Raw genomic sequence first — 10,929 nt, 5'->3', positions numbered from 1 at the left:
GTGCACAAAGTAGCCTCAGATTTCTGTTTTTGGCTGACTGGAGTGGAACCTCCTGCAGTTGTAGCCCATCTGCTTCAAGGTTCGATGTGTTGTACATTCTGAGATGCTTTTCTGCTCACAATGGTTGTAAAAGAGTGGTTATTTGAGTTACTGTAGCCTTCCTATCAGCTCGAACCAGTAAGGTCATTCTTCTCTGACCTCTCTCATCAACAAGGTACTTCCACTTGCAGAACTTCTGTTCACTGGATGGTTTTTGTTTTTTTGCACCATTCTGTATAAACTCTATAGACTGTTGGGAGTGAAAATCCCAGGAGATCAGCAGTTTCTGAAATGCTCAAACCATCCTTTCTGGCACCAACAATCATACAATGGTCGAAGTGAGATGGTCAAACTAAGATCACATTTTTTCACCCATTCTGATGTTTGATATGATCATTAACTGAAGCTCTCGACCTGTATCTGCATGATTTTATGCAGTGTGTTGCTGCCACATGACTGGGTGATTGGATGAATGTGCAGGTGTAGAGGTGATCCTAATAAAGTCTGCAAAACATAATAAAAATACAATTTTGATAATCTATTCATAAAGAAATGTTTATTAAAAATGTTGCATGTTGAAAAAAAAGGGGGGGATTATATGTATAATTATTCAGTATAATAAAATTACTACTGAAAATAAATGCTTCCTTTATTTTTTATTTGATATAATACACACTTTAATAAGTACATACGATAATTTTTAATTTTTGCAAATTACAATCACAAGATGTACAAAAAATGTGGATGGTGGTAGCTTCCACAAAGTAAGTACAAGTATACAAGAACACAAATCCCACAGTGAACTTGGTAACATGCACTGCATGCTGTATACATACAAATAGTAACATTTTACTGTTTTAATATTTTATTTTTCTTCTTTTGGTCATCACTTTTACTTAGTCTCGTAATTTAACATAGTAATGTACATTTGTGTAATGAAAGTCTAAAATTTGTTAGCACATGGAAATTAGTTAGATAATGTCTGACATTTATTCATGGTTTTAATCAGTTAGTGCTTTGGCATTACAGTGCTGCACAAAGGTAAGTAGACTAATTGTTGAAAAAAAAATATTAGGTTGTATTATTCATCACTGCAAATGTAATGACTGAACTGATTCATTAAGGAGGAGATTCTCCTCCTCCACAGGCATGACACAACACTTACTTACCTGAACAACCCCAAAGATACTGCTGAACTGGGATTCATATTCAACATCAGGATCAAAATAAAAACACAGTTAATCTCACAAGAGAAAAAAATGTGAATAAAAAAGTAAATTACATAAATTTTCTAAAAGGTAAATACAAATTAATTATTTACAATGTATATGCTGTATAAATACTGTGACTACAGTTTGATCAGGTCCTGCAATGTCATTTAATGACAATGCACTCAGAAGAGAAGAATGCTGTTCACTGCCAAAGCATTATCACCTAAAGTTTATGTCAGCAGCAATTCCTGGAAAGAAATGTTGGCTGGCACCTTTTAAAAGGTTATCACATTTCTTTTAACAGACTTAAAATAGCTAATATGTGATTAGCAAAAAAGAAAGTCACAGCATGTAGTACAATATTCTGAATTTTAAGATTAGTCTGAAAAAGAATAAAAGTTAGAAGCAGGCTTTGTATATTCAGCAGATTTCACTGACAGGCCACATACTTGGGGTTTAGGTCTGAGGTCTGCAACACTGTCTCACTGAGTTATTGTAATGTCAATATTGTGCGTTTGCTGGTTTTATCTCTCACATGGCTGAAAGAGTAGATATAACATGGACATAACATAACATGGAAGTATGTACACTATATTACCAAAAGTATTCAGTCACCCATCCAAATGATCAGAATCAGGTGTCCTAATCACTTGGCCTGGCCACAGGTGTATAAAATCAAGCACTTAGGCATGCAGACTGTTTTTACAAACATTTGTGAAAGAATGGGCCGCTCTCAGGAGCTCAGTGAATTCCAGCGTGGAACTGTCATAGGATGCCACCTGTGCAACAAATCCAGTGGTGAAATTTCCTCGCTCCTAAATATTCCACAGTCAACTGTCAGCTTTATCATAACAAAATGGAAGAGTTTGGGAACAACAGCAACTCAGCCACGAAGTGGTAGGCCACGTAAACTGACGGAGAAGGGTCAGCGGATGCTGAAGCGCATAGTGCAAAGAGGTCGTCGACTTTCTTCACAGTCAATTGCTACAGAGCTCCAAACTTCATGTGACCTTCAGATTAGCCCAAGTACAGTACGCAGAGAGCTTCATGGAATGGGTTTCCATGGCCGAGCAGCTGCATCCAAGCCACACATCAAGTGCAATGCAAAGCGTCAGATGCAGTGGTGTAAAGCACGCCGCCACTGGACTCTAGAGCAGTGGAGACGCGTTCTCTGGAGTGATGAATCACGCTTTTCCATCTGGCAATCTGATGGACGAGTCTGGGTTTGGAGGTTGCCAGGAGAACGGTACATTTCGGACTGCATTGTGCCGAGTGTGAAATTTGGTGGAGGAGGAATTATGGTGTGGGGTTGTTTTTCAGGAGTTGGGCTTGGCCCCTTAGTTCCAGTGAAAGGAACTTTGAATGCTTCAGGATACCAAAACATTTTGGACAATTCCATGCTCCCAACCTTGTGGGAACAGTTTGGAGCGGGCCCCTTCCTCTTCCAACATGACTGTGCACCAGTGCACAAAGCAAGGTCCATAAAGACATGGATGACAGAGTCTGGTGTGGATGAACTTGACTGGCCTGCACAGAGTCCTGACCTGAACCCGATAGAACACCTTTGGGATGAATTAGAGCGGAGACTGAGAGCCAGGCCTTCTCGACCAACATCAGTGTGTGACCTCACCAATGCGCTTTTGGAAGAATGGTCAAAAATTCCTATAAACACACTCCTCAACCTTGTGGACAGCCTTCCCAGAAGAGTTGAAGCTGTAATAGCTGCAAAAGGTGGACCGACATCATATTGAACCCTATGGGTTAGGAATGGGATGGCACTTGAGTTCATATGTGAGTCAAGGCAGGTGACCGAATACTTTTGGTAATATAGTGTATGTGAGTTCATTGCCTTAAGGCAGGGGTGTCTAAAGTCTGGCCCCAGGACTAAATGTGGCCCACATATAGATGTCAACTGGCCCCCGAAGGCCATCTATCTGTGGGCCGCATTTGGCTCTGGGGCCAAACTTTAGACTCCCCTTCCATGTTATATGTTATGTCCTTCTCTATTAGAATGTATGATAGGTGGCCTGCCATCCAACGTGTTGCAAGTTTTCTTTTCACCTGATGGCAGCAGACTGTGTTAACACATTTAGCTAAAATGCTAAAAAAAAAAAAAGAGCCATTTTTTCTCTGACTACACCTGCAAATTATTTTACAAAATGATACATAGTCATGGCTACAGACAAAAAGCACCGGGGTAACAGTGAGAAGGGGTGATTTCAAAAGATCTGGAAACAACTAAGCATGGAAAACCTTTCATGAATTTTTGAAAGAGTGCTTGACTTAAGTGGAGTTGCAACCAAGTATTAAAAATGACAATTTAATTTACGGCTATGTCAGTTTGTCCAATTACTTTTAGTCCCGGAAATAGAGGGGACCCCATATAAAAAGTGCTGTAATTCCTATACTGTTCACTCAATTTGGATGCAAATACCTTCAAAGTAAAGCTCATATTCATTAATTTCAACTCCAGTACACTAGAGCCTGGCCCTTAAGTATTTTGATGAGGACAATATGCTCTTTAATTGATGACTTTTCTCAAATATCAGGATATAAAATTAATTGGAGTAAATCATAAGTAATGCCTCTGTCTAAAAACCATAATAATATGTTAGAAGTGCAATGGCCATTTAAATGGGTCTCATCTGGATTAGTTTATCTGGGAATCAAAATTCCCTGGATTAGTTTATCTGGGAATCAAAATTTGGATTAGAAAAAATTATGCAGGTTAACTTTCAACCAGTTATTCAAGAGATCCAAAATTTGTTACAGAATTGGAGCAAACTTACAATGTCTATTTTGGGTCGAATTAATCTTGTTAAAATGATAATTGTTCCAAAAATTAATTATTTGTCATATATGCTCCCCCTTGCATTACCACTATCACTTCTGAAGGAGTACAATAAGAATGTAGAATCCTTTATTTGGCAAGGGAAGAAACCCCTTTTTAATCGTACCAAATTCTGCTAAAAGTTCGGGTGGGCTCTCTCTGCCCAGAGTCGACTGGTATCATTGGTCGTTTTCACTTTCGCAGTGGACTAAAATCAATATTGCGCCTAACGTAGCCCCTATGTGGGTGCATACTGAAAAGGAACTGTTGGCCCCATTTCCAGCAGAGGCTTTCTTGACACAGCTCGCATGACCAATACCTGAACCAGAACCCTGTTGTTAGATTTGTTAGAGAAAGTTGGAAATTGTATCACCAAAAGTTCAAACAAACCACATGGTTGACACCTAGAGCCTCGATCTGGTATAATACTAAATTACAAGGAGATAAGAAGCCTTTCTGTGGACACAGTGGGCCAATAAAGGGATATGGTTCTTGGATAATCTTTATGAAAGAGAACATGTGGTCTCATTTAATCATTTGAAACAAAAGTATAACCTGCCGAATAATGACTTTTGGAAATACCTGCAAATAAGACATTGTCTCTTTGCGACCATTAAAAATGGCCCTGACCCACCAACGGATATACAACACGTCTTTGTCACAATTAATCATAAAAAAAGGAGGTTGTTCAGCTTTCTATGCCTTAATTAGAGATGCTAATGCACCCAATTTAAGTAGACTTAAAATGGCATGGGAAAGAGATTTGGGGGAAACAATCAAGGATGAAATACGGAAGCAGGTTGTATCCAAATGGCATACTTGTGTCTGTGAAATTCAATCCGAACTGATAAACTATAAAATTTTTAACAGGTGTTACTGGACTCCAAGCAGGATGGCTAGACTTAAATTAAGAGATGATGACCTGTGCTGGCGATGTAATACCGATATTGGTACTATGGTTCATATGTTGTATGAATGTGATAAGGTTAAAGAACTGTGGGAAAAGATTTTACATTTTGTTAATAACATTTTCAGCCTAACACTACACAAGAACCCTGCTCTCTGTATGTTGGGTATTTTACCAGAAGATGCGTGCCTCTCCAGGCAACAAAGGCAGTGGTGCCGTCTAGCTATGGTGTCTGGATGTAGAGTCATTCTGAGACATTGGAAATCTGTTATGCCCTCTTCTTTCGATGAATGGCTAGAACTCATGCCCAATATTGCTAGCTATGAACAATGGATATTTAGAGTCTCAGGACGCCTTGATCTGTATATGAAAATATGGGGTTCTTGTCTTGCATTGATTGAGTGTGTTAAATATGTATAATGTTAAATATGCTCTGTCTGCTTAAGAGTGTATGTAAAGTCTAAGATGTCTCGGTGTGTCTAAACCCTAAATATGTATGTTTTTTTTTTGTTTGCTTTTTTTTTGTTTGGTTTTTTTTGATAAGGTCTAATCTGGCCCCTTCTGAAAAAAGTTTGGACACCCCTGCCATAATGTAATGGTGCTTGTGGTCATGATCATTTATATATTTACCTCTACTTTTGGCTGCTTCTTTCAGGCTATTCATGACTTGTGGGGCAATGCTTTCTAGTATGAATCTTCCTTCCAAACCTGGGTAAAGGGACCTATTGAGAAAATCAGGAACATTGTTCAATGGATTTTGAATAAAAAGTGTATAAATTATTCCACAGTCAAGTTATATACAGCCAAACTGTAGAAATATTTACGGGGTCTGTTCATTTCTTGTGCTTGCTAGTCACATAAAATGACACTATAAATCTGCTAAAAAAAGAAAATGTAGCAATCGTTTAAAAAAAAACTGTTTAACACCATACCTTGGGTACTCTTCTGAGGTAATATACACAGCATCCTTGTCACTCACAGAGGAAGAAAATGCAACAAACGTCTCATTTTGCAAAGGCAGCAGCTCCAGTCCAATAAGGTCGCTGTAACAGGCATCACTGAGAATAAATTCAAGCAGAAGCAGTTTCTCACTGAACGACCCTTTGTGCCTAGTTTTCCTCAGCATCTGCCGTACAAAAGAAGGAGTCACACTCTTTAGACTGTCAGGTTTGGTGAAAAATGTGGTCAAGACAGCAGAAGTATTAGCTGGCACTCTGGCCAGCATTATCCCTGAGTTCTGTAGGTATTCGATTACTGATTCTGTGCTGTCCTTTGTACAGTCTAGCTCTAAAAACACTGCGTCATCCACTTTGACCCAAGTGCTGCTGAGAGAGTAGATGACTGGCTCCTGGAGCAAGTCATGGAACAGGGGCTCAAGAATGGGTCTCCAGTGTGACCGTATCCTGTTGGGATCAGGCCAGGCTTCATAAATGCTTCTAGGAGAAAGGGGAAAATCTTGGTCTTTCATGGTCTGAATTCTCCTAATAGTCTCCATAATGAGTGTGTAGTATGCCTTTGGAATGACTGTTACAACAAGGAGTTCATTCCAAAGGGCCGCTGGGTCCCTCCACTGGTCCACCTCCCGCCATTTGATACTCCTACGGTTATCGGTCAGGCCAAAAAAGCCACTGACATGCACTGGTAACCCTGTCATACTCTCTTCTCCCGGGGGCAGTGGAAGGAAGCAGAATGCCCGCCCTGAGAAGCTGGAGGTTGCACCCTTGTCCTCATCATCAAGAAGCGTCAGAGGTAAAGCTATGCCGATAGTTGGGATGAACTTTAGATCATCCGCAAGAGTGTCCAGTTCACAACACATGCCTCGTCCACCCACAGCATTACAAACCAACCAACTGGTCCTCTGACTTTCTTTTGCAGTTTTATCCTGCACCTCAATGCTGAGCTGGTATGTGCTGCAAGTGATTGAATTAACTGGCACACCATTACTGTAGCTGTCAATGGCCAGGCCTAGAGTTTTCAGAGAGTTGGGCCACTCAAGTTTGTGTTCAGAGTTCTCACCTGCTGAGACTTGGAAAAGCATCCGTTCAGTACCATCTGACTCACGGACATGCAGAGAGACCTTCTGTACGCTCTTCAGGAAGAGCAGAACTGTGTCCGCATCAGCTTTGAAAGACTCAAACAGCTCTAGAACTTTCTCTTTATTATACACATTGCTGCTTAGCTGAGAAGGCTTCATACGGAGAGGGAAGCGAAAAAGCGTTCCTGGAAAGTTGCCATCTTTGATGGTCTTCTCAGAGCTACCAAAAATGCCAAAGTATGGGGCAAACTGGTCATTCAGCTCCGTTATTTCTTTTATGTCTGTCTTCAAGTTCCAGCACTGTCCAGACTCATGGACTCCAAACAGCATCTGATGAGGGTCCAGCATCCCAATCTGATCCCCACTGAATATACTTGGGACATCTGAAAAGATTAGATAATTCATCTTAAATGTGTGATATCTATAGTACTTACAAATTATGTTTTTCAAAAATTGGTATCTGGTATCTGAGAATTTGAATGAACTTCAGTTACCTGTTATATGGTAAACAGAGTTGAACCCAATCCCAAATCGCCCAACTTTTAAAGGGTCCTCTCTTTTCCTACTCCTTGCAATTTCCTGAATCCCATTCCAGTCCTCTGTCGTAAAAACTGCATCATTGTACACATACAAGGCCGTTCCTGGCAGACACAATTGCATTACCATTATGTAATGAGCTTTGTACAGTGAACACAGATTTTGTATACAGCACAGCAAATTAAAATGGGGGAAAAAAAAGGTTCATACTGTTAATGGCACATCTGCAAATATTTAGTATGTACCTTGATATTGGGCCATATCAGGTGACCACAGTGACTCCACCCCATATTCATTCTCATCATACATAAATTTAACCTCCGTTGCTCCTGCGTCCTCTGCATTCTGAATCAACTCCTAAAAGAGATAGAGATCAAGAGCCAAGAAAAGATAATTAGATCTGGTTTACTAGGAAGAGAATAAGAGTGTGTACATAGTATTTGCTGTAACACAGTTTGTCCAATCAGTTAGGTCAGTCTGGAAAGCCCATTTATTTCAAGACACTGGCCTCTCACTTTCAGTTGAAGACTCTGTATCTTTACTTGTGACATTTCCCTTTGCTGTTTCAAGGGAGTGTTAGATATGTAGACCTTGCATTATAATGAGCACATGCACATCAGCAGGAAGAACTTACCACCACAGTGACTATTACACCTCAGATTTACAGAAGTTTATAAATATTCCAAGTAGGAAGCTAGATAGCTTGTCATTTCATATGTCTCTCTCATAAATGTTATTTACAATGGGTGACAAATTAAAGGAAAACCAGGGACCTTGTAATGCTGTGGAGGCATTCACTTTGCTGGGCATTCTCCACTTAACCCCTTAGAGAGAAGCGTCACTGAAAATCACTGAAAATCAATACAAAGTTCTTCTGCCTGATCTCCTTTATCCTATGATGAAACATTTCTATCCTGATGGGAATGGTCTCTTCCAGGATGACCCTGTCCCCATCCACATGGTTCAGTGAATGACTTTTTTCTATGAAAAGTACGAAAATTATTTACATCGTGTGCTGTGGCCTTCTCAGTCACCAGATCTCTACACAGTGAACAATAATGGGAGGTTTTGGAGCAACATGTCAGATAGATCTCTGCACCACCATCATCAAAAAACACCAACCGAGGGAATATCTTTTAGAAGAATGGTGTTCATCCTTCCAGTACAGCTCCAGAGACTTGTAGAATCTGTGCTAAGGGGAGTTGAAGCTGTTCTGATTGCTTGTGACTTTTTTCTTTGTTACCAGGCTGTATATACATATGTCTAACTTTAAATGGATTTAATATTGATCATCACAAGACCTACTTTCAGTATTTGTCCACCTTCTGGATATCGCCGTAAAATGTCTTTCAGAAACTCTACCAAAGGTGGAGTGGTTTGGCCAAACCTCCCTGTAAGAGAGTATTTGACAGGTAAAAACACTGCTGCCCATGAAATGTTCATCTTCTTAGATGGAATGCAGTGGAATGCAAAAGTTTACATACCCTTACTGCAAAATAATGAACGCAACAAGATATTTAATGTGAGTTACGCTTACTGAATTTAGAAAAAGTATATGTTAAGATATTGCTGTGAAATGTTAAGATATTGTTCGGATTGTGATATACATGTGCACATTTATTCCACTTTTTCAGCGCTGCTGTTTTGAATTTTTGAATGTATATATTTTAGGTATTTTCCCAAACAAGGGTGATGTAACTTTCTGCATTCAACTGTAGCTATAAGTACAAACGTATTACTTATATAAACATCACATGAATACTAAATTCATCATAATTCATTGGCATGTTAATTGAAATTTTAATATGTATAAGTTATCTATAAATGTATTCATAAATTACCACCCCCTCGCAGTCCTCTTCCGTACAGCGTCATGGTTATTCCTGAACTCCCTTGTAGTACCAAGGTTCCAATTACAACTCCGTCCTTAATCTAAGTAGAAAAACACAGATTGCCTCAATATCAGCATGCTGTCAATAGGACAATGTATTGGTTTATTTACAGTAAACTAATACATATGGGGAATGAATATCAATATGTTGGAAATGGAAATCGACTCTCTTTGAGGCATTGGCTGCTCTAGTAGAGGGTTACATTCAATCTCAGTTTGATTTATGTGAGTTACAAAGCCCCTCTAGGTCATTTCAAGCATCTCATCATATCTTTGTATACCCACTCTGCAGCAGGTGTGCATGTAGCTATGTGAAGCCCCAAGGAAAAAAAAAAAACTCAGCAAAAGAGTTTAAGAAATCTTAGGCATCATATTTTACTCTGCTCAGACAAGTCAAAAGGGCTACAGAATGTTTTCAAAGCAAAAGCTTCAGCTAACTCACCTGCGATGTTCAAAATGCTCTGGCTAACACGGTTGAAGCCTTACAAAACTGGTCAGCAAATGATCAGTCTCAGAGATTACCACTCTTATTAATTCTGTAGTTATTTTGCACCTAGTCATGTACACTGCCTCTCAAGCCAGCATTTACTCATTAAATACACTATTTTTCTGCGGAGCCGCTGAGGTGACATGATGATTGTTTTTTTAATAAGCTTTGGCCACAAATTAATATACTGTGGTCAAAAGAAGGCCACATGTTTATATTTTAGTATTCTGGGGCAATTAACTATTATGTTGTGGCCATGAGATACCAAAATTTGTGACCACAAATTGTGTGACTTGAGCCCACATCTTAATATATTGTGAGAATGTCATGCTTAACACATGGCCTCCAGTTGTTTAGTGGGAATGGGCAAAAAAGTCTATTCCCTTTGAAAATTCACTTAATCACTTTTATCCCTGTTGCATCTTCGTGCTTAGAGTCATGTGGCCACAAGGGTATAATTCAATTGATTTCTCACTCATTTTAAATTCATTAAATGCCACAAGATGTGCTATATTACCAAAAATATGTGGACCCCTGACCAATCACGTGCTTGTTGAACATCCCATTGTAGATTTAGTTCCTCTTTGCTGGGATAATAACCTCCACTATTCTGGGAAGGCTTTCCACTAGATTTTGGAGCGTGGCTGTGGGGATTTGCCCATTCAGCCACAGAGCATTAGTGAGGTCAGGCACTGATGTCAGATGAGAAGGCCTGGTGTGCAGTCAGTGTTCCAATTCATCCCAGAGTGTTCAGTGGGGTTGAGCTCTGTGCAGGCCACTTGAATTATTCCACACCAACCTTGGCGAACATGTCTTTATGGACCTCGCTTTGTGCACGGGGCGCTGTCGTGCTAAAAAAGATTTGGGCCTCTTAGTTCCATTGAAGGGAAATCTTAATGCTACAGCACACAAGACATTCTAGACAGTTGTGGCTATTATTAGAAAATAGCCACCATGTCACCTCAGTGATAAATAATATTGATTACTGATAA

At 39.6% G+C, this 10,929-nt stretch overlaps 1 protein-coding gene across 2 annotated transcripts in view; it reads right to left on the bottom strand.

Annotated features, from left to right (window-relative positions):
- sacs (sacsin molecular chaperone) overlaps positions 1-10,929 on the bottom strand; it is a 30,892-nt gene that overhangs the window by 14,145 nt on the left and 5,818 nt on the right. Inside the window, exons 4-10 of one of the 2 annotated variants that reach the window (XM_053239780.1) lie at positions 9,401-9,491; positions 8,865-8,950; positions 7,805-7,916; positions 7,517-7,663; positions 5,920-7,405; positions 5,618-5,709; positions 1,209-1,235 (exon numbers count right to left, since the gene is read on the bottom strand). In XM_053239780.1, the coding sequence (XP_053095755.1) occupies positions 1,209-1,235; positions 5,618-5,709; positions 5,920-7,405; positions 7,517-7,663; positions 7,805-7,916; positions 8,865-8,950; positions 9,401-9,491 (2,041 nt within the window). The remainder of the gene's footprint in view (positions 1-1,208; positions 1,236-5,617; positions 5,710-5,919; positions 7,406-7,516; positions 7,664-7,804; positions 7,917-8,864; positions 8,951-9,400; positions 9,492-10,929) is intronic. The other variant, XM_026935067.3, reaches the window with a different exon arrangement.

Source organism: Pangasianodon hypophthalmus, chromosome 14 (genome assembly GCF_027358585.1).
Source record: "Pangasianodon hypophthalmus isolate fPanHyp1 chromosome 14, fPanHyp1.pri, whole genome shotgun sequence".
Lineage (NCBI taxonomy): Eukaryota > Metazoa > Chordata > Actinopteri > Siluriformes > Pangasiidae > Pangasianodon > Pangasianodon hypophthalmus.
Note: the sequence above shows the minus strand (reverse complement) of the source record. Positions and strands in the feature narration are given on the sequence as shown.